The sequence below is a fragment of the Balaenoptera borealis genome, assembly GCF_965194805.1.
Source record: "Balaenoptera borealis genome assembly, chromosome: 8".
Classification (NCBI taxonomy): domain Eukaryota; kingdom Metazoa; phylum Chordata; class Mammalia; order Artiodactyla; family Balaenopteridae; genus Balaenoptera; species Balaenoptera borealis.
Genome location: NC_138865.1, coordinates 32,334,772 through 32,358,833, shown reverse-complemented (window position 1 = coordinate 32,358,833; position 24,062 = coordinate 32,334,772). Strand labels below are relative to the sequence as shown.

The 24,062-nt window shown below is 43.1% G+C and overlaps 1 protein-coding gene across 4 annotated transcripts in view; it reads right to left on the bottom strand.

The window, feature by feature from the left end:
• LOC309633338 (contactin-associated protein-like 3) overlaps positions 1–16,235 on the bottom strand; it is a 281,195-nt gene extending 264,960 nt beyond the window's left edge. Inside the window, exon 1 of one of the 4 annotated variants that reach the window (XM_082402042.1) lies at positions 15,931–16,235. In XM_082402042.1, coding sequence (XP_082258168.1) covers positions 15,931–16,024 — 94 coding nt within the window. In that variant the 5' untranslated portion in view covers positions 16,025–16,235. The remainder of the gene's footprint in view (positions 1–15,930) is intronic. The other 3 variants (XM_082402044.1, XM_082402041.1, XM_082402043.1) reach the window with 3 other exon arrangements.
• Between the last annotated feature and the right edge of the window lie 7,827 nt (positions 16,236–24,062).

The following is a 24,062-nucleotide window of genomic DNA, read 5'->3' as shown; positions in this document are numbered from 1 at the left end:
TTTCCTAGGCTATCTTACCCAGGAGTTGATAACTACATGGGGACAGAAACTCTAGAAAAGAGATAATTTAATGATGAGCTTTCTTTATTCGTCATATTTTATACTGTTAGAAGAATGAGGCTATCAACTGAATTCTGTCCCCCCAAAATTCATATATTCAAGCTCTAACAAAGTGATGGTATTTGGAGATGAGGCCTTTGGCAGGTAATTAGATTAAATGATGTCATGAGGATTAGGCTCTATTAGTGCCCCTATAAGAGGAGACCAGAGAGTTTTTTCTGTCTCTCTCCACCACGTGAGGACACAGTGAAAAGACAGTTGTCTGCAAGCCAGGAAGAGAGCCCTCACCAGGCACTGAATTGGCCAGCACCGTGATCTTAGACTTCCAAGCCTCTAGAACTGTGAGTTGTTAAAGTCACTAAGCCTATAGTATTATGTTATGGCAGCTTGAGCTATAAGAGTACTAAATGGAAGAGACATGGAGGAACCCTAAACACATATTGCTAAATGAAAGAGGCCAAACTGAAATGGATACATACTGTATGATTTCAGCTATATGACATCCTGGAAAAGGTAGGGCACTTAAACTATTCTGTATGATACTGTAATGGTCAATGCTTGTCATACATTCATCAAAACCCATAGGATATGCAACAGAGTAAACTGTAATGTAAACTATGGATATTAGTTAATAGGAATGTATGAACTTTGGCTCATCACTTGTAAAAAATGCCCCACACTAATGCAAGACGTTAATAATAGGGGAAACTGGTTTGGGGAATAGATGTGAGGGGGTGTATGGGAACTCTATACTCTGCTCAAATTCTCTTTAAACTTAAAACTACTCTAAATATAGGCTACCAATTTATTTAAACAAAATAAATCTAAGTTGCCTCATCATATTGTGAGGTTATTACCATCTTACAGTTTTTCTATTTGACCTACTTCTTTAATGTTCATTTCTATCTTCTTTTATCCTTGTAAAAAATATATCAAATGTTTTGTACTATTTCACCTCCCAGCCTATTATCTTTTTAGTTATATGTCTTTCACAAACTTTCATTGGAAACTACATTAGATATCCTTGACTTATTACACTCTATGCCCATTACTATTTTCACCACCTCCCTAGTAATGCTTGAACCTTGGCTATGACCCATTGTCACCTCTGGACAAATAGTTTCTGCTCTATTTTCTGTCTTCTGTCCTTCTGGGCCACTTCTATCTACCATCATTACCCAAAGAACTGACTTGACAGATTCTATATGCCAGTGTGTAAGACTTGCAGTGTTTGAAGAAGTAGCCCAACTTCATGATGATGATTTGGGGTCATTACCAAAGCACTCGGGATCATACATATTATTTTAAGGTAGTTTTATAGGACAACGCACATTGGTATTTTCCTCCTATTAACAGAGTAGGAAACTGTGGGTTGATCTGCAGCTATTTTGATTAAGAAAGCAGGATATGAACTCTGCTTCTTTGCTGGGGTACTTGGCACTGCTCCTTCTCTTGCTGGGACATATTTTGCGCCTTTACAGCCTGGCATCTAGGCGTCCTGATCAGACTAATGTTTGGCTTTATTGGATACGTTGACCAGTCTGATTGATATTCTGGTACATACAGGGTACTTGGTCACGGTTGCTCACCTCTGAACCTCAGCTTCATCACCTGCAAAGTGCAACTAATAGCACATCCGCTTTGTGGGGTTTTTATGGATTTGGCAAGCGTCATAGTGCCTGGCACGTGCTAGAGACTCAGGTGATGCAGTAATTACCCAAATTTGCATTTTCAGTGGATCCTTCCCACCTGGAGAAGGTGACTCATGGCCTTGGGGGAGGAAGAGCAGGACAAACAGCAAGGGCAGCATGGGCCAAGGCAAGGAGGTGAGAACTGACATGCAGGGGGTCTCATGCTGGTATCACCAGAGGGGCCAGAGTGAGCCAGGATGTGGGGAGAGACTGGCCGGTCAGTAAGACCAGGCCAAGAAGGGCCGTGTGAGGGGGCTTAGCTTTTACCTTGTGGTAGAGGCCATCCAAAGGAGAAAGTGGAAGATGGGTAGGTATAGATTTCTCCCTTAGGAATTGTCCTCGGGGTCTGTTTATCTCTTGGCCGGGTCCATTCAATGAGTTGGCCCCTCCAGCACATTCTAGAGAGGACTGGTCATGTCTGACCCTCTGGAGATACAGCCCTGACCTCCTGGCCACCTCACTGAGGAGAGGGCTCATGGGGGAATGGGAATCAGCCTCACTCTGCATCTGTCCACCAGTCCTGCACCCTGGACTCCAGGACCACTCACTTGCAAGACACACATCCAGCTGCCAGAGGAAGTGACATTTCCTGACTCATCTGGCTAAGAATGAGCAGAGTATTGCTGACCATTCCAGGGGAGTAGCTGCCACAGAAGATCAGGATGGGTACAAGCCATAGAAGATCAGAAGGAACAAAGGTCAGTCCACGTGGGAGTTCACATGGACGCCTCACAGTCACCAACATGCCCTCGAGTTTCCCTTCCAGCCCAACACACACTCCACCTGCCCACAGTCACCTGTACCACCATCACACAGCCCCACAGAGCTCCAAACATCCTCAAACACACAAACTCCCTACCTATAAGCAGATGCCTGTGTGCCCAGAACCCTCCTGCTCCAGTATACATGCACTACAAACCCCAATAAAATCACAGCCACAGTCTTGAATACAAAAACACACCCCCAACGGCCCCCGATAATCAAACACCTAAATCCTCATATCTCACAAAAATCCACCCAACCCCATATAACCCCCCAATGCAAACACACAAACCCTTCAACAATAGCCAAATACATTCAAACCAAACTCACATACTTCTTAATATAAGACACAACACCCAAAATCCAAATATAACACATACAGTCCCCCCACAGCTGTGAACATCCACGTATGTACCATGCCTCAGAAGCTGAGACAAACACAAAATACCATCAGAGAGACACAATGTTTCCAACCTTCTCCTAAATACTCCCCCCAGAACACATGATGAACTCACACCCCCAATACAAACATACACCCATCTCCCTCTTGAGATACTATAAACAGCCTCTGTCACATCCCCTGATTATACACACACAGCTAGCAACCCCAATTTACACTGACAACCCCAATCTCTGCAAATTCCTCCACACCAAAAATACACTCCCTAAACTCTTACCCTACAGGATGAGCATATGTATAACCCCTATACTCTGAATACACACAGATCCAACACACAAAACATTAAAATGCATACCCTTACCTCTTCTCAAATGCCTGCACACACAGCCTCAAAACACCCAGAACCAGCCCCACCACCCAGCCGCACCATGCTACACCAACCGTACACTCATAAAGGCACTCAGGCCCCTCATCTCTCCCCAGATCACACATACACAGTCTCTACACAGCTTTACTATTACCCCAAACCGTCCTATACCCCAAACATACATCCATGAGTTCCCCACACAGCCCTAACCCATGACAGAGGCAGCTCTACCAGAGGCATCATGGCACCCCGAGCGGGCAAATGCCGCTGAGGTAAGTGCCTCCTATGTTGCTGCAATTCTTGCTGCTGTTGCAAATCATCCCTTGACCCCACCGAGGCTGACTGGGACACCCTAAACGGGAAGTGGCAGCATATGAGTCAGGGAAGAGGAAAACTCCCTTCCAGGTATTCCCTGTCACCATCCACTGCACCAAAACATCGGATGACCAGCATGAACAAGAAACAGAGACATGTAACTACACCATGATAGAAATGCAAATTTTTCTAGAAAAACTTTCTCCAAGGGAAGGGGGAGAACTGTGTTCCCCCTAATTATAAAGCCATGCTGTTACAATTCAAAGAAACGTCAGATACAGTACAACAGGCATTGGACTGCATCCATGTTGTAGCTAGATATGAGAAAGATAATTTTTCTGAAGCCCCAAATCTCACTTGCCAGTAAAGGCACATGGGCCCCGCTGCCCCATCGGCCAGGAACCCAACAGAGGACCCTTAAGGGATAGAGGGACTTCTGGGACCCTTACTGGTCTCCACCAAGGGGTGGTGCTTCACACAGCTCCATCCTTCATGGGATGACTAACAGACCTCCCTGTATTGGCAGCTCTGGAGATCGGGGTCCCTAATGACGTAACCCTGGGACAGCCCAAGCACAAGGTAGAAATTTTTGCTCAGGCGTTACAGACTCTTCAGCAGACTGGAGTGATGGGCAGCTGTCACCTCTCCGAATCCTGTACCCTGACCTCTGCCAAGGCCTCTGCCTTAGGGACCTGGCAGATCCCTGGAGCATGGCCCTCCTCTGGGACAACTGCCCATATACTTCTCTAATTATCCTTGGGACACACATAAACAACTTTTCTTATGGCTCTCATTGACAACTGGAGCTCAAATTACAGTGCTTCCTGGGAAACCCTTCAATTATAAGCAAGGGCCACACGTTAGATTACAACGCATAATAGTCAGGGGAGTGGAAAGCATTCAGCTTCCATTGACTGTCACTACTGAAACAATCTTTATTAAACATCTTGTAGTGGTGGTAGCCCCTTTGGCCCTACCCTTTCCCGGTACAGCTACGGATGCCTTGATGTACCGCAACGCCATTTGGAACAAACCCAAATCCCTGGTCTTCCTGGTGGAAGCTGAATATTGGGAGCCCATACGACTGCCACCTAAGACAGCAAATATCCCCCAATAACATGTATGACAGGGGGCTGTGGGATTGCAGCCCAAAATTCAAAATTTAGGACAAGAAGAAGTCATTAAACACACCATTTCTCCTTTTCAATTCCCCCATTTGGCTGCTATTAAAGCCTGCTATTAATGAGTGGCGCCTTATAAGCAACTACGGAAATATCAATGCTGATCCCCACTATTAAGGCTCCCATTTCCAACACTGTCCAGGTAATTAAGGATATCCAAAGGGCTCCAGGGAATTACTTTGCTGTGACAATCTAGCTATTATGTTCTATTCAGTACCAGTTATTGAGGAGTCCCAGCTGCAGTCTACTTTTACTGCAGAAGGCACCCAGTATGTTCTAACCTGTCTGCCTACTGGCTATCTTAACAGCCCAGCTATTGCCCACAGTCTTTGCTGGCAAGACCTGGTGTCCCCTTGCACCGTCTGGCACTATACTGATGTTCTAATCCAGAGCCCCTCAGGAGATTGGTGCACGAGGCCCTAACATGGTTGGTGACCCATCTATAACATCCAGGTGGGCTACTGCCCCACAGAAAATTCAAGGGCTCTCCACAACTATTACATTTCTGGGCATTAACTGATCCTCTAAAAGCCAGGAAATTCCTCTTGCAGCTAAACCTCAGCTGTTAACTATTCAGCCCCCCAACACACTGTAGCAAGCCCAACTCGTCTTACTTAGGTCTCTTCACACTCCGGAGGCAACAAATACCACACTTGTCCATCATTCGTAGACCCATTTATGCAGCCACGTACAAACCCTCCATATTTTACTGGCGAAGAGCTAAACAATAAGCTTTATAGCAGGCACAAAGGTCAGTTAGTCAAGCCCTCCCACTGGTTCCCCCTGGCTGCTCCTTCTGGGCTGAGAATGGACTATGTGTCCCGGAGCCTTTGGACTAACACAGCTCCTCCTAGCTGCCTGTGGGCTTCTGGACCAGACGGCTGCTCTCTACACCACTACACCCCCTCAGAACCGATTTGGGAACTGGTTCGTTGGTTTTGGTCTTGGTTTGGTGTGCACTGATGCCAGAGTTTGCTTGCGTCTTTTGCGTTTTGGTGTACACAATGGGAAATACTCCATCTACCCTGAAGGAGAGCCCTTTGGGGCCTATATTAGATAAATGGGTGAAACATAGCCCTGAGCCTATGACTAAGAAACACATGATATACTATTGTAATAGGGTGCGGACCCAAAATACAGGATCAGAAGAGCGGTAGCCCCTGAATGGCTCACTCAACTTTTATAGGATCTCGCAGTTACAAGTGTTTTGCAAAACAGCAAGCTGCACCGGCAGTTGTTCCAACTGCCCACCCTCCCCCCATGCCGCCATCATATTCACCACCTCCTGTTTCCCCTACCCACGGGGATCAAATAGAAGTTTCTGTGTTAACCCCCAGAGCACAGGAGCCGGATTTAGTATCACCATCTAAGACTCCACAGGCCACCCAATTTGGACCGGGAGCCACTTCCACAGCAGGGCAATTTCCCTTGTGCTGACAACCTATAAGAGGCCAGGCGACGCCCTTGGACTTGAGGCGCCCCATTCTAATTTCCCCACAGGAGCCCCAGGGAACTTTGACAGTGGGGAACGAGTTGATTGACTCTCCAACAGATACCACTCCCCAAACCCTCCCTGTTTATCTTAAGAGGCTTGTAAATATTAAACAAAGGGGAAACAAAGTCATCCTAGGAAAAACTTGCCTGTATCTTTGAGATGCAAACGTCCTTTCTGGTCTTCTCCGGAACCTTCATCTCTGCCATCTTTTTAAAATGCATCTTTTTAAAAGAGGGTAAAGTAATTTAGAAATTGACTTATCAAGGATAAATAAAAAACCTAAGTGTCTTTTCTGTAAAAATTCAGCCATCTAGACAAGTGAGTTTGATTTTTTCCATCTGTCAGAAACCTAATTTGAATCCAACCTCTTTTTGTAAACTGAGGGGTTTCACATGGCTGTATCTGACTCCCTGCTGAAATTTGGAAATTTTGGACAACTATGGAATTTGGACAACTATGACGTCTCTGTATGTTTGTGTCCTTGTATGTGTCTTTGTCTTTGGATAACATTGCTGAGGTTGATTTGTGGATGAGCTCTATTTAATTGGCTTAAAGAAAAGTGAGCACTTACAAACCAAACTATTCTAAATACAAGAGAAATTGAGCTAAATGAGCTTCAGGTTCATGTGAACTGGGAAATAGTCAGTATTAATTAAGACCTGGTACTAACGGTCGTTTGTTGATCTAATTAATATAGACATGCTGTTAGAGTCATCAACATTAAGTATAATACTTTTATTGTGCCTAGGTTTAATATAAGCTAAATAAAATCTTGTTATATCTATTGCAAATTTGTCAGCAAGGAAATAACCTGATGTGAAGAAACTTTTAAGGAAAGAAAATGCAAATGAAATAAGAGCTTTAGGTGAACTTTTTCAACTACTTATCTTTTAGGAAGGTCTATCTAAAATTAGTCTCTCCAGATATTTGACCACTTGAAAGTCAGAATTGTGCTAAAATAAGTGACAGAAGGTTTATGGAAAGTGGACCCTGAAAAAAAGAGTTCTGTACGTGGTCAGGATTGACTAAGTTTAAAATAAGTTTAATTGAGTCAATAAATTTTAAAAGTAAGCTGGTGCAAAACTTGAATTTCGCTTTTCTCTCTGTTAAGAAGACAAGGTTTTTTAAGATTTTGGACTGCCTTTGATGCCAGATTTTAAGTTTTTCTACCTTTTCAGAGATCTGTTCTGTACTTGCCTTTGAAATCTTTTATTGTTCCTTTGGCTAACTGAATAACTATTGTTTCACAGTGACATGTGATCCTGACTGTTTGAAACCCTTTTCTTATTTTTCGGACAAAACTTCCCAAATCAAATTATAATGAAGTTCCTTTGAGCTCTAGCTAACTTTGGGGTGCTTCAAAGCGCCCCTGAAACATCCCAAAGAGAGATATTAACTAATTCGGTTGACTTGGTATGTTGAATTACACGGGAAGTGTTGTCAAATAAGCAATAAATCTTCTTAGGTTACATTGTATGCCAAATGATACAGGTATTCTACAGATTATATGGAGTTCCTAAAATTTGGTATGTCCTGGTAAAATGTTACCAGTCAGAATTCTCTTTATTATCGGAAAGTGTTGCATGTCACCGCAGTAACCACGTTACTTTGTCAACTGCATCGTAATCAGATTTAAACGTGCCTTCTCTTTGTTTCTTTTCAAGTAGCCAAATGTATGTCTCAGCCCACTGATCTTTGTAAAAATAGACATAGAAGTCTTTCAAATGCTGTTTTAGCAGGAAGTTACTGATGCGTATGTGCCGTTTACAGTGATTCTGTATATACTCCCCAGCTTCAAAAACACTTAGAACTGCTGCTGTGGTTTCTGGAAGAGTCAGTTGTTGGTTCCTCAATTACACCTGTGCAGCTCGGGTCTGAGTTTTTAAAGAATAGTTAACTTTTAAAGAAGTTTCTTTATCAAAAGAGTAGTTTGAGTTATAGCCATGGTTTTTGCTGGGTTAACATTGGCTTCAGTTAAATCGTTTCAATTATAAAGTAAGTATAACTATGGTGAAGAAGCTTGTCTCATTTTAAAATGCTGAATCACATTTTATTTCTTGAATTAATGCGATAGAAACGTCAAAATTCCGGACCACTGGAATATGCCAACTTTTTTGTTTTGGGGTTGTGTGTATAGATTTTGTTGTGCTGATTTGTTTGCTTGTTTTTTAAAGAAACGGAAACTGCTATGTCTGCTAGTGGAAGAAAATGCTTTGTTTTGCTCTGAAGATTCTGAAATTATTCAGGCATATCGTGGTTCATAGATTACAAGGAATAATGCTAGTTAAATGCCAATGAACTATTTTTACTCTTTTTACACGAAATGTACAAATTTCGGGGGGAGGATGATGGTGGCAGCGGTGCCTCTTAACTACCTTATGTAAAACACTTGAACATTTTCATCAATATTGCCATCATCTGTTTAATACTCCCAGTATATTTTCTCAACGTGTTTACCTAAAGTTGTATGGAATGACATAATAAGCAATAAAATCTGAATTACACCCCCCCCCAAAAAAAAAGTGTCTTCTTAAGTCTTTCGTCATTGTACACAGTTATGGTTTCACTCTGATGCCTTTGCAAAAATGCTTCCTCTTCAAGAAGATTTATAGAAGGGACCTTCGGATAAATACAAGTTTCTGGTTTTCAGACCATAAAGGTGAACTGGGTAAGATCTTGAAGAATTCTAATGGGAAACCTGATGGCTTCATAAAGCTGTTAACAAAAACGATTAGTTGCACATAACTGGGTAAACTGGTGACTATGGTTATAATTTTTATGGTTTCTATCTGAAAAATGACTGTTTTAAATCTGTGTTTTCCAGGTGTAAGCAAAAGTCTCCCCTTAAACTAATTATGACTTACAGTAATTTGTTAAATTATACCCTTGTAAGCAGAATTGAAACATTTATCTTTTTCTCTCTACCTGGTTGATCCTGCCAGTAGCGTATGCTTGTCTCAAAGATGAAGCCGTGCATGTCTAAGTATGCACTGCTGGTACACTGAAACAGCGGATGGCTCACTAACTCAGTTATGGTACCTCTGGTCGCTCGCTATTGCAACTGGATTACAAGTAGTTATACTGATCATTGTTCTTTGTTTCCAGATTGTTTGCTCTTTGTGTCTCCCTGCTGCACTGTGTCTTTGTTAACGTTACTAGCTGCATTACTTATATCCTGTCTATTTTATAAGATTGGTGTCTCTTACAGTACCCAGTATGTAACCAGGCCTCCAACAATACTTCTATGGCTAAACATCTTGAGGAAATAGATCACATTTATAACATAAAATAATTGTAATAGTGTGATTCTAGGTATGGGAGGAAGCAACAAGGGAAAATGTCTCCTGGATCATAATTAGATAGAGGATCCAGAGGATCTTTAATTATCAATAGGGCCTAGTCCAAAAACTAGCACCTGGAGTGGCATATCAAGAATTCTCCCCTGACCTGGGATAAGCCTCCCAGCACCGTGGGACAAAATTTGATCCTGAAATGTCTCCCAAATATTGGTCAAAATCCTGACCAAGAGGAGAGGATCTGAGAAATGGAATATTGCCTGACACATCAGTCATTAGCGATTGCAGCCCTCCAACGTGAGCCGGTGAGCCCTGACGAAACTCAGGATAGGAGAATATAGGATACAGGCCCCGGGTAGCTGAGGTACATATCAAATGAAGGATTTCAGTGAGCCCAGACTCTTGCATCTTCCCATACATAGAAAACTGCTTAATTCCTTAACTTGAGATGCTGCTTCCCAGGCTTGGAGCTCTCAAAATTCCCGTCAAATAGATCATAACTCTCAACTTTTAGGCTGAGAATATTTTTTTAAGGCTACAGGTGTAAAGGAGACACTTTCCAGAGAGGAACAAAAAAAACAAACAACGTTTGGAACACTGGCACCGATGGTGGACACTCCCGGAAAGTTCCATCTGACGAAGCAATTAGAAGGGCCGTCACCCCTTTTTCCACAAGACTGTGGAATGGACATTGACAGTAGGGAATTGGAACAGGGAGGAGCCAAATCTGACTACACGTTGGATCTGTTTCTTTGACTTTAACCTTTGCCTTCCACTGCTTTTGTTCACTAAAAGGATACTGTCTGTACATAATGGCCTGCCTCGGGGAACCCTGTTCCTCTGCCTGAATGTTAAACCAAAGTGCCTTTGTTCAGGGAAACATACGGACTCTGTCCACCTGTGGATGGCTGCAATTAAGAAGAAATTAACACATCCCCTCCCTGAGGCTGGCCATTCCAGGGGATATTCGCAAAACTTATGGCCCTTTTACTTTACCTCCTCATCTCCTCCCCATCTCTGTGCTATAAAACAAACTGGCATCCAAACCCGGATAAGATGGTTATTTTGAGACTTTAGTCCGCCATCTTCTCGGTCTGCTGGCTTTCCGAATAAAGTCATATTCCTTGCCTCAACACCTCATCTCCGACTTATTGGCCTGTCGTGCGGCAAGCACAGCAAGCTTGGGCTTGGTAACATCTTTACTCAGGACACGGTGTCACAAAATGGGACATTGTTTTCTCTTTGTTTTGTTTTTGTGTTTTGTGTTTGTTTTTGTTTTGGGCTGCGCCACGTGGCTTGTGGGATCTTAGTTCCTCGACCAGAGATCGAACCCGCGCTCCCTGCAGTGGAAGCTCAGAGTCCTAAGCAATGGCCTACCAGGGAATTCCCATGGGACACTGTTACCTTGCAGTCATGGTCCTCACCTTTGTGAGACAGAGGTAGTAGTGTAGCAGGATTGAGAATGTTGTAAAGTTTAAGATAAAGATTAGGTGGTGAAAGCAGGATTTCACAGGAAGTGAAGCTAGTGACACTTGCAGTGAAACGTTGTCAATTCAGAGTTAAGAAGACTGTGGACAATGTGTGGAATTTGCAAATAAACTTCATTTTCTAGAGTCAAATCTGCCAAGGCTTCCACTAAATTTGCAGTTGTGGCTATAACCTTAAGACAACTGAGATAGGCATAAGCAACTGACTCAAGTTGCATGCTATAATAGGCAAAAGGCCTATGTTTACTACCATGCTCACATAGTTCCGCGGGGCCTGATTATGCCACTCATGCACAAATCAAGTAAAAGGCTTTGAATAACCTAAAGTTAATCTATTAGGTAGAGATCTCTTTGCTAACTTAAAAGGGCTAATATATTTTGCCTCCAGTGGAGATCTCACCTTAAAGTTTCCGGATCAACCTGAACCTGATCATTTGGGTAACCCTAAGGCAGGCAGCTCTTGCAATGCTTGGTTTAGCCTTATAAAAGCCTGCTTATGTTTATCTTCCCAAGCAAAGGATTCAGGAACTAAATCTTTAATAAGTTCATAGAGTGGAAGAGGTAAAAGAGAAAAATTTGGAACCCAGAGCTTGCAATAACCAGCTAAACCTAGAAATCCACAATGCTAGCACTTAGTTGTGAGTCTAGGAAATTCTTGTATCAGCCTAATTCTCTCTGGAGATAGCTGAATTCCTTCAGTGCTTAGATTATGTCCTAGGTAATGAACAGTGTCTAGAGATAATTGTAATTTTTCCTTTGTGTTCTTTCTCAGCTAACTGTTGCAGCAAATCAATGGAATCTTCTATGCATGCCTTATGGAATCTTTACAGTAGCTGAGTACAGCAGGAGGTTATCTCCATATGGTAAAAAGGTTGATTTCTCAGGGAACTAGAGGGTACTTAAATCTTGGTGAGGTACTTGGGAGAAAAAAGAAGGGGTCCCAGTGAACCCTTGAGGCATAAAAGTGCAGGTATATTGTTGATTGTTCCAAGTAAAGGCAGATAGATATTGGCTGTTGGGTCTCCGGGATGCTGAAGAAAGGTGAACAAAGGTCTCCAACAGTAAACCATTCCAAGTCAGTTGAAACTTGTGACAGAAGGGTGGCTAGGTTTGGAACAACAGGAAAACAGGGAATAACTATTTTTATTAACAGCTCCCAAGTCCTGGACAAATCGCCATCCTGCCAGGTTTCCAACCAGGCAAGATTGGCATGCTGCAGGGACGAGTACAGGAATGACTACCTCCCGGGAAATTAAGTTTTCTACAACAGGTGTGAGACCTTGTATGACCGCAGGCTTTAATAGTTGTTGAGGAAACCTAGGGAGAGGTTTAGCTACATCTATCTGAATCTTTATAGGTTTGCATTTTTTTTATTCTTCTGATGTTAACACTGTCAGAAGTAGCCCCCAAATTTGCAGGCATCTCCACCAAATTAGAGAACTTTTGCTGAACTTCCTCTTTTATGTCCAGGACAGATTGTAGGGAACATAAATAATCAGGTTCAGGTTGATCAGGAAAGTTTAAGGTGAGATCTCCACTGGAGGCAAAATGTACTGGCCCTTTTAAGTTAGAAAAGAGATCTCTACCGAATAGATTAACTGGGGCTATACTGCATGGCAAAAAGGAATCTTGGTTGAGATAAAAATTCTCTCTGAACTTTATTAGGTACTCCCACTATGGAAACATCCTCTTGACTCAGAGGGACCTGTTGTTCTTTGAGGGTGGGATTTAGACTAGAAAGCACAGCTCTGGTTAGGGCTAGGGATAGGGTGTTAAAGGGTTAGGTAATTATGTTTACAGTTAGGGTTAGGGTTTAATGTAGATTTCAAAGTAAAATATGAGAGTGGGGTTTAAAGTAGAAAGCATAGCTCCAGTATCAACTGAAATTTGGCAGTTTTTCATCAATTTTCATTCTATTTTCCTCTGGGCTGTTTAAGGTAATTGATGGTAATAGTTTACCAGAGACCCTCTGGAGTTCTGCCAACTAGGGGAGAGGGTCATGGGGGGGGCCCTCCCTTTGAGACAGATACGAGAGCATTTGTGAAGAGTTTGCATAGGACCTTTGAGGACACCTTTTTTTCTAGTGTCCTCACTGATTACAAATGAAACATCAACTTTGGGTCATCGAATTGATCATGGACCCCTAGGAGGTTGTAATGGGGGAGGCCTAGGTGTTATTTTGTGTCTCTTGCCTTAGAGCTGTTGTAACTGTAAGGCTATGAGCTTGGTGGATTTCTGTTTGTGATCTTGCTCCAAGGTCCTTTCAAAATGCTCAGCTATAGTCAGGAGTTCAGTCAGGCCTACAGCCTCCCAGCCTATTTTCTGCCCTTTTATCAATCCAGTAATCTCAGAAGATAATCCATTTACAAAGAGGGCAGTTAAAGTAGGCTGAGTGGCCTTTTTGTTGCTTGCAACCCCAAATGCTGTAAAAAGAGAGCCTACAAACTGGCTCTAAAGTCTTCCACAGATTCACCCCTCTTTTGTTTGTATGAGTGAATAACAGGCCAATCATTATTAGGCCAATTAATAATAGACCAAGTGTGAGCAGGGAAGATTTTAGGAATAGCTTATAAAAGGTTAGTTGTTATTCTGCAAGCCTTTTTAGGTTGAGGATCTTGAATATCATCCTAGGGATATGTCATTTTGCTTCCCGCGTCCATTCTGGGGCTTCCCCCAGTCCTACCAACATGTGTACAAGCGGATAAAGATCTAGCAGTTTGGGGACATAGGCCGTGACAGTGACTCTAAATTCTTCAAAAAATGTTGGGAGTTCCTCCCTAGGTTTAGAGAATTCTTTGACTATAGCTCTCAGTTCAGTCTTTGACCAAGGGGTAAAGGACACCTGAGGGGGCTCACCTACAACCTCAGCTAGTTTTACTTTAAATGGCAATTGTTAAATATTCTCTTGGGAATAGAAAAGTATTTCAGACAGAAAATGAGTAAAACAAGAGTACTCAGGTGAAAAAGGAAAGGGGGGGACAGTAGGAGTTAAATCTGCAGTCACATCCGTCCTATGGTCTTTTGTTTCAGGTACCTTTTGTCTCCTTAATTTTTCATTAGCTTTTTGTTCTAAGTCTCTAAACGAAGCTATTTTGGAATCTTGAAACCTTCTGTAAACTTTTACATACCAATTAAAGCAGGCATCTCATTCTCCCTGTGCAATTTGGGAACCCTTGCTCTCCAGTGTTTTCCTCAAATGAACAATCTTGTCTAACTGGAACATTCCCCACAATGACCATTGTAATTCTAGATCAATATTAGTATAATTTTGCCATCTTTCTAAATATCTACAGCCTCCAGGACCATAGTTCTCAAAAATAAAATAAGCAGGTGTGCCAGAAGCTGGCATTCTCAACTCTTTGGTGATAAAGGATCTCATTTCCTTAGCTAGCCTTTGTCAACCCAAAAGAACACACAAAAGAACTGCGCCTTAATATATCAGCAGTAACAAAGAGATGTTACTATGTCCTGGCCAAAAGAAGGCCTGGTATGCACCACCACCAATTCCCAGGGATCCTTGGACTGAGGAAAAAGATCCAACCAGCAAATCCCAAGGAATGGGGACTGCAAACTGATGCCTAACAAAATGGAGAACTATAGCCGCCACCAACAGTTCCAAGCATGGAAACTGAGGGCTGATGCCAAACAGATGGGGAAGTGCAGACTACACTGCCAGCAGTGCCCAATGTGGAATCCAGGGAACAAAATTAGGGGCTAGGCTTTACCACTCAAAAATATACTGGCAATAACCAAGAGATGTTACTGTGTCCTGGGAATTTCCCTCTGAAAGGCTAGGGGTTTGGCCTCAGGGAGAATCCTCTACCAGCCAAACTGACCTGCCCTGTAAAGGAAAGCCAATTAGATTGCGAGCACAAACTCAATCAAAGAGAATGGAGCTCAAACCAAGAGGAGCTTACCAACAACCTTCAGGAATGGCAAGAAAGACAGTGAACGCAAAGGAGTTGTGGGCACCACACCTGTTTCTCCTTGTCCCAAATGTTATCAGAAATTTGCTTCAGATCCCATCACTGCCACCAATATATTTATCTTTTTCTTTTTAAAAAGATAAGCATTTAATCATAAAATCATCCTGTTAGCAAGAGGAATCATAAGAGTGGATCTTAGAAAAGTGCACATACATATTTTTATACAGAACATTTCTGGAGGGATACATATTCAGCTGTTAGTGGCCACCTCTGAATGCCACCAATGTATTAAAAAACAAAATTTAACTGAGTAAATTTGAAGATTTACTTTGAGGTTTGAATAAATTGGCTTTATTAAACGATTCATGAATCAGGCAGCATCTCATCTGATAGAAAGGGAGATACTCCAACGGGTTACACAACATGTAAGGCTTTTTGTTTTTTGGCCACGCCACATGGCATGTGGAAATCTTAGTTCCCCGACCAGGGATCGAACCCATGCCCCGTGCATTGGAAGAGCAGAGTCTTAGCCCCTGGACCACCAGGGAAGTCCCAGAAGGCTTTTAAAGTAAAGAGGGAAAGAAAGTCATCATCAAGGGAAAAAATGAAAGTTCACTGGAGGAAAGTGAAACTTCAGGTGACAATGGCTTCTCATTGGCTAAACTGCGGAATTTTCTATTAGCTCTTTCTATTTTCTTTTTCTTGTTGCTGGCCAGGAAGGAAGTCTTCCCTCCTCCAGCTGGGGTAGTAAAGTGGTTGCACTTCCTGTTTGGGGTCAGTAAATGACCTCTTCCTGTTGGGGTAATTGATGATGAGTGACACGGCATGAGAGCTCCCTCTACGGGCCTTCCAGACTCCAATTTTAGTTGAGGTTTCCTTTTGTTAACATTCACAGCATGTCTCATTGGCAGGAGGATTCACAATGAGGGAGAAAAGGCCACAAGACTCACCATAAAGAAGGCTCAGAAATTCCTGGGTGGGTCCAAGGGAGCCACAAGGTGGCTGTGGGGTCAGCTGGTGGCCACAATGATCACGTGGTTCCATCTGATGGGTTTGCAGCTCGATGTGGAATAGTGAATAAAAGGGTCAGTTCATCCTATCAGAGAAGCATGAAACTGAGATAAGCTTCCCACTGCTAGAAGCATCATGAGCCTTCAGAAAAGAACAGAGAACATGTCTAAAGGGTTTGGGAACATCAGAGCCATATCTCCTCAGAGTGGGACTCCCCAGGCTCTCCAGGTCTCAGTCCCCAACTCTCCCTCGGGGACAAAGCCTCCCCACCTCTGTCCTTGTCAGCTCACTGCTCCCTAGAGGTCCTGCCTATCCCTGAGGACTTAGGTTTCCACGGAGACAGGTTGGTTGAGACCTAGTGATACAGTTGACCAGCCTGATACGCAACAGTTCCCACCACCCTGGGGCAGTCGGGCTCAGGGACACGTGGCTCTGGACCCCATGTGGAGGGTGTCCTTGCACGTCAGCTGTGCCCCAGAAGAGCCAGTAACGCCTGTAGCTGTCCAACTGATTCTCAGGGTATTTTCCTGGGAGAGCCCTTGGTCATCTGACCTCGTATCCAGGAAGCCCCGTGACTTTCTGACTGCTGCCTGTCACGCCAACAACACACCTGTGAAGGTTCTGCTCTGCATGGCCATCTGTCCACCAGGCCCCCCCTTCTAGGGACCCAGATGCTAGGACCACCCAAATGCTGAAGGAGTGTCCACCTGCCTAAGGTACAGACACCCCTGTATCCATCTGCATGATTTCTACTGGGAATCAACAACATTTATGGGGATTCTTTGGCCCTAAAGAACAGACCAACCTGATAGAAGCAATGCAATGATTCACAATTACCAGGGTCAATGCACATATACAGGGGCCCATAGCCCCAGATGCCCCACTCACAATTCACATGGGTGTCCCATACGTACCCACCGATGCCCAAATATTCTTGCTTCATACATACATACATCCAAACACGCACATCAGTGGTGTGCTGGTAAGTGCTAAAAAACTCTCCGAGAAAGGTGGGAAAGACTTCACCTATGCTATCTACGTGGTATAAATATTCCCAGCATGACCAATTTCAAGCTACCCACCTGACATCACTGAACACAGAGCTGGGAAAAGATATGCACCATTGACTATCCCAGGATAGTATGAACCAGTTCCAGCACATCCCATACCTTTTCCTATGAATTTGTGCACACAATCCACTTACACCCCAAGTAGAACCCTCAACTCCCATCACAGATATATAACCAAAAGGATACCACATACACATATGTGTTTGTACATATACATATATATATATATATATATATATATATATATATATATATATATATATCCTGAACACACACGTACATTTCCACCCTCACCCTGAATAAATACACAAACAGACCACCTCTTACTACCTAAATTTTTACAGACAAAACCTTACTCACCCTGAATATTCACATTCCACTCTCACAACTATATATACACACACAACATGGGCCTGAAAACAAACACGTGCAACCAATATGCCATCCAGATGTACACACTGAGTACCTAAACACACAGGCTCACCAAGTACACAACTGTCTCATGGGCAACCCAAAAAAGACCCATATGCAGTCCCACAGCCCTAAAATACATATACTCCAGGATTCCTGCACACACACATAACCTACACCGTCTACTGGTTTCCAAACACACAAACTAAACTCTCACATCCCCCAGAATACATACCCCAGAAGCCCCAGGAACTCAAAAACACACACAGCCACAAATAACCTATTCTTATCAAATACAGCTGACCCTTGAACAACTTGGGGGTTAGGGCGCCAACCCTCCATGCAGTGGTTCTGCATCCATGGATCGTGTAGTAGTCCTGTAGTATTTACTGGAAAAAAAATCCACTAGAAGTGGACCCGTGTGGTTCAAACGTGTGTTGTTCAAGGGTCAACTGTACATATAAGTCCACCTCACTAATACTGAGAACACACATACAAGCAACACCAGTACATTCTTCAGGCATTACATTTTGAAATAGACACATAGAGGACTCTAAGCCTCCTGATATATTCACAAATCACAAATACACACACCCACAAACTACTCATGACTATACACCCCAAATGCTCAGACACACTCAAAACAGAAAAACACCGACAACCTCTGCAGTCTTACTAATATACATACACAATTCTCACACACCTATGGACACACACATGCAAATATTCCCAAGCCCTGAACATACAGATCCCCTCCCAAACACTATACGTTATGCTACCTCTCCAGAATACAAGCTCCCCACCACCACCCCAACATATAAACTGTATATGTGGGGGGGGGTGTTTATATATATATATTTCTACCCTCACCCCGAATATATAGACAGACCACCTCTTACTCCTACCAAACACATGTATAAACACCCTAGCATTCTCCAAAGAAATACACTTTGAATACTCCTAACAACTCCATACCTTATGAACAAACTTTGATAATGCATGAACCTGATGATGGACACACACACAGATTAGAATACACAAGTAAGATACATGGAAGTGGCTCCAGCAAACCATTTATGAAACAACTTCCATATATCAAATGATCCCTAGCTATTAGGAGCCAGCTCACACATATGCAAGTACTAACAAATACCCGTATCACATATTTCTAATACATAGAAATGCAATTGTCCAACTTCCCTGTAGAAACATAGAACCCCACCTCTTTATCAGATACACATATACTCACTTCCCAAAATACATAAGCTTCAGAGGCTCCTACTGAAAATTACAAATGCACAGCCTCAGCAAATATTCCTCCAAGTGGCCATGCCCCTTGAATACACACACAAACTCATTTAACACATAACTCTCCACAAGTCCCAAATAGAACCACAGTTACCCAGAACACTACAAATATGCAATAATATCACCCTATATGCCCTTTGTTCCAAATACACATACAGTACCACACTACTGGCATATACATAACCCCACATTCCCAACCTCTCACACACAATTAACTCTGCCATCTTGCAGAATACAAAATCATACAAACACAACATACCTACATATACAACATCCACCAGTCCCAGAAAATAGTCACAGACTTGCCCTCTACACATCCAAATATACATAGACAGCTCCTGAAAATGCACCCACACAAACATCCCATAACCATACAACGTGCCCTGAATACACAAATGATCATCCTACATTCCCCAAATATACAAAATAAACAGACTGGACACCCAAAGTAATATACACCACTACTTTTCCTGACATTACCCTTATGCATATGCAGATAATCCTTCCAAATCCACCATTAGACACACATAAATCCCCAAATTCATGGGTGATAAAAACACATGTAAACATATTCCCCAAACACCTAATTACAAACACCTAACCACCAACTCCTTGAGTATGCCTGTGTCACATCTCAACACCCTCCAAGTACAACACTCACTCTTACACACTCTCACAAAAACACAGGCATGACCTCCCTTCAGACACAAACATCCACAGACAAAACCAACCCACACCTTTGACTACATATCAGATTCCCACCAACCAATTAAATATGTACAGACCCCATCTATGCTTGCAAATCAATCATGATTTGACATCAGACTACAAATACATGTTTACTACCACATTCAGCAAAGTTGCTCCCATCACTGACAAAAGAATGCAGTTTGGACATAAGTGTTGATTGATGTTTTTATGATAAGAAGGAAGACACTAGTGAAACCATGAGTGTGTTCCTTCGATCTTCACTCATTTTCCAATCACCTGAGCTACACCTTTGGAACCAGATGAGGGTTTTCAACTTGCAAGAACGTCCCTCTAGCTTTTGTACTCTTCAGAACGCGCAGCCTAGAACGGCACCTGTTTAATAGCTCACACACACTACTTACCCCCCACTGTAGGCCCCGCAATCACTGAACCCTTCATGCAGCCAGCTCCCCAGTGGTGCCAATAACCCTGGGGTAAACCCCTCAAGGGAATCGAGCTCTATGGGGGCGTGAATCCACATTGTGGGGAGTCTCCTTACATGGACATGGGCACAAACAACCCACAGGGTGAACACCAGCGCAGAGCGGTGACACCTGAGGGGTGAAAAGTCCCCATACCCCTTACCTCAGGGTTCCTAGAATTGACTCCAGGGGCGGCCATGACAGGCCCCGCCCCCGCTGGACAGCCGTTGGGGCCCCAACCTCCGCGCTCGCGCATGCGCTCCTGTCTTCCGGAGCTGAGCCAACTGCCCCAACAGACGCCAGGAGCTGTTGGAGGACGGCGGTCCGCGTGCCTGAGAGCCCCGCCCCAGTGGGCGTGCGCGGGCGTGCGCGGGCGTGCGCAGGCGTGCAGGCGCGGGGCGCGCGGGGATCTGTTCCAGGAGGTCTCTGCAGGAGAGGAGAGAAATGCAGGGTCGGGCACGCTACGCAGCATCTCTGGCGACGCTCCTCGCCGGGAACCTTCGTGACGGTGTCTTCTTAAAACCAGCTCTTGTGAGATGTGCACTCGTGATTTTTCTATTGCACACCTGAAACCCATGCACTTAGCTACAAAGACTTCTGGAGAGCTCCGCTCTAAGCACAGTAGCCTCAAATTGGGGCAAGTGCTTTCATGCCCTTTGGACTGCAGTTCCTTGGTTCTTCTTTATGCCTTTCAAAAAACAGTAGGTCCTTTTTCCTAGCAAGCCTGAAGTTTCCGCTAAAGAACAATTCTAGCAAAGAATTCAGACCTGGGAAACACTCTTAAGATACTGTCTCCTGACTCCGTTCCTAGAGTTTTTCCAAACGCATTTACTCTACTAGAATATTTTTTCTCAGTGTATTTAATACATGGAGGTTTTTCAATAAATGTTGATTCACAGGTGTTTCCTTTGTACGGTTTTTTTTTTTTTTTTTTAATAACTTTGAGAGAGAGTGGACAATCTGGGCCAATTTCAACACAGCAGGTAGTATGGGAACAATTTTCCTTTCCCTCCCTCCTTTTTTGTAATATCTTGCAGACTTTCAGTTGGCATTAAAAACAACAACAACAACAAAAATAGTAGCAGGATCAACTTACTGACCTGACTTTGTAATACTTCCCAAAGAAACTTCAATCATCAGATCCTCTTTCTGGTCAATTGCAAGATTAGAGCATTTCTCACTCAACAGGATGCCTCTGAAGACCCCTCACGTCTAACAGCACTAAGCGCCTCCAAGTGCACAGACTTGAAAACTCCACAAGACACAAACATGGTATCTCTTCGTTTCTTTAATGTTTCGTGATTGAGTGGAAGATGAACTGTCTTCTGAGGCTTGGGATGCATGTCCAGAGTTGTTTTTTCTCAGTAGTCAATGCCTGCCCACAGCCTCTGTGCAGGAATAGTCAGAGATCATGATCCAAAGGACTTTTAGATACTCCCTTCTGTGACTACTCGTCCCAAATTACATTTGGGCTAATTTGATTATCTCTGTCCCTGGGGTGTAGGATTTTGAAGTATTACAAAAGTGATTGCAGAATTGGGACTGGCTAATTTTTGCACAGTGCAATTTTTGTATCAGTGGCCTTGAGAAGAGTCCTTCAAATACTGTATCAGAATTATGAGTGAGAATCTTGTAAATAATTGGTTGAATGACTGAACAAAGGGAGGAAGCAACAAGGAAGCCTGCCTTTCTCGAGTGCCTGGGTACAATATTTTGCCTCACCATCCCTCTAGTATGAAGTTATTGGTTGAAAATCATATGAGTTTTCCTTCATTGTAAAAGCTCCAGTACTGAGCGATATTCCCAAACTGTTTATTTTTTTTCAGTCCCCGACAGGAGTGTCTTTAGATATAAAGTTCACCATGCTGTTGCTTGAAATAGTCTCACCTTATCTTCTCATCTTCTTCTGAGTCAATTTTTCCTGACAAGGGGCAAGGAACTTCTTAAGCACCAACAGGAGTCTTTTTCACACTGTGGAACAGTCCTTCTAAACCTCTGTTTCCTTCCCCAACACCCCACAATCAGTTGGAGTTCTACTGCAGCTACAGCAGTGAGAGAATCTCGTCTCGCAAGAGATTTGGTTGCCATCCTCTGAGGTTTTCAGCCTTCATCTCCCTTGACAAGTTTCCTAACAGTCCTCTCTTCTCACAACACAAACCACGAATACTCTTTCATATCATTTTGATAGTGGTAAACTGACTGACATGGATTCTCAATATGAAAATAATAATCAGACAAGTTTTGTAAAAGGAATGCTACCATCATTCCCATGCAGATGGGGCCATATGCAACGATGAGCCTAGATTCTAAAGAGCAAGTGTATGTAATGCAGACAGGAAATTAACAAACTTGTAAGCAGGGCTTGCAGGCTAGGATTTAGATGCAAGTGGGCTTGTCTGAATGGGGATTGGACACTGGTGGATAAACTCTTGGCATTGTGTCAAGGTGCACATCCATCTCATGGGTAGTGGACTTTTAACACCTAGAAAAACCAGGGCTCTAGGATGTTTAGTCCCTTTAACATAAGGAAAGAGAAGAAGATTTTCTGCCTTCTTGTTCCTTACTTCTGTCCTTACCCCTACTAAGCCAAGATGTTCAGTGCTATATGATGGCTCTTCCAAATCCATTTCATCCAAAGAGCCTGCAGATTTTGTGTATGTTTACAATTGTGTTTTCTGTTGGAGCCAAGATGCACACTTGAGTCTCGTCACTCCAAGTTCTCTTTCTCATAAGGATGAGTAACTGATAATAGCTTAGTATGTTCTAATTTTTTGGTAGTGTTGCCAGATAAAATACAGATTTCGAGTTAAACATAAATTTCAGATAAACAGGGAAAGAATTTGCAGTAAAACTATGTCCAAAATGTTGCATGGGACAAAGTTGTACTAGAAATGAATTCATTGTTTATGTGAAATTCAAAAGTCAAATTCAGTTAGGCATTTGTTACTTTTCTTTACTAGATCAAGCCACCCTATTCTTTCAGGTCTTTGAAATGTAAGAGACTAGAAATTGTTGTTCTAGGAATCTAGTGCAGAAACAGAGGAGCCACGATACCTGTACAAAGACAATCATTGGAAATATCCTCAGATATATAGGAACATATATGAATTTTCAACTAGAAAAAAAAAAATGAAGGCATTTTAAAAAATGAAAACAGATTGCCTTCGTTTTTAGTTGCATGACGTATCTCTGGGAAGATTTTAATGAAAGAGATAACACTGGTTTCCTCCGGGAAAGAGGATTGGGTTGACAGGGGAAAGAGGTGGGAGGAGGACTCGCCACTGCATATTCCATTTTGCACAATTTAATTTTGAACCATGAGAAGGTGTTACTCGCTTAAAATATTACACTAAAATCATTTAAAAGGTAAAAAACTAAATCTTTTACAACCATGGAATACTATGAGAAAGACATTTAGTGAATTCTGGTCTTGGACATGGGGGCTGCATGACGGTTTTTTGATGGACGGGGGCTTTCCAGCACAAAGGGTCATTAGTAAGGCTGGTCCTGCTGGATGTTGGTTGGAGCACAAGGACCACTCCCTTAGGAGTGATGTATATACAGCAGTCAAAGACACTGGATCTGCTGAGACAATCCTAATTTCAAATACTCAGTTCCATGTGGCCATAAATACCCTAGTGTTTATCAGACTAACAGTTCTGAATTTTGTTCAGAAAGTCTAGTCTCTGTTGAAGTAAGTCAAGAGCCAGGTAGGAAGCAGAGTGTGTTGAGGGACACAAAACTAGGTTGATGGAAAAAGAAGTGAAAGGAAGGGAACATCAAGTCCAACCTCGGTGCCTTGAATCAAAAAAACAGTTTATAAACTGCATAAAGAGGCACACGCCAATTGTGTTGCCACTGTGTGAGGTGGAAGGAACTTCCGGTTCTTGCCTACCTGCCAGAGCCCTCGTGGAATGTCTCCCCACCCCCACCCTACCCAGACCCACGTGCCCTCTGCCCCTCCCTCACTGCAGAATGTTTAGATTCAAACCTGCCCCTCCTTCACTTGGATCCTGAGCGTCTGCTGAAGCAGGTCACTCTCTGGGTCCTGGTCTTGACTTTTCTCATTGAGGCTACCAGGCAGCAGTAGTCCGTGCCCAAGCCTGCAGG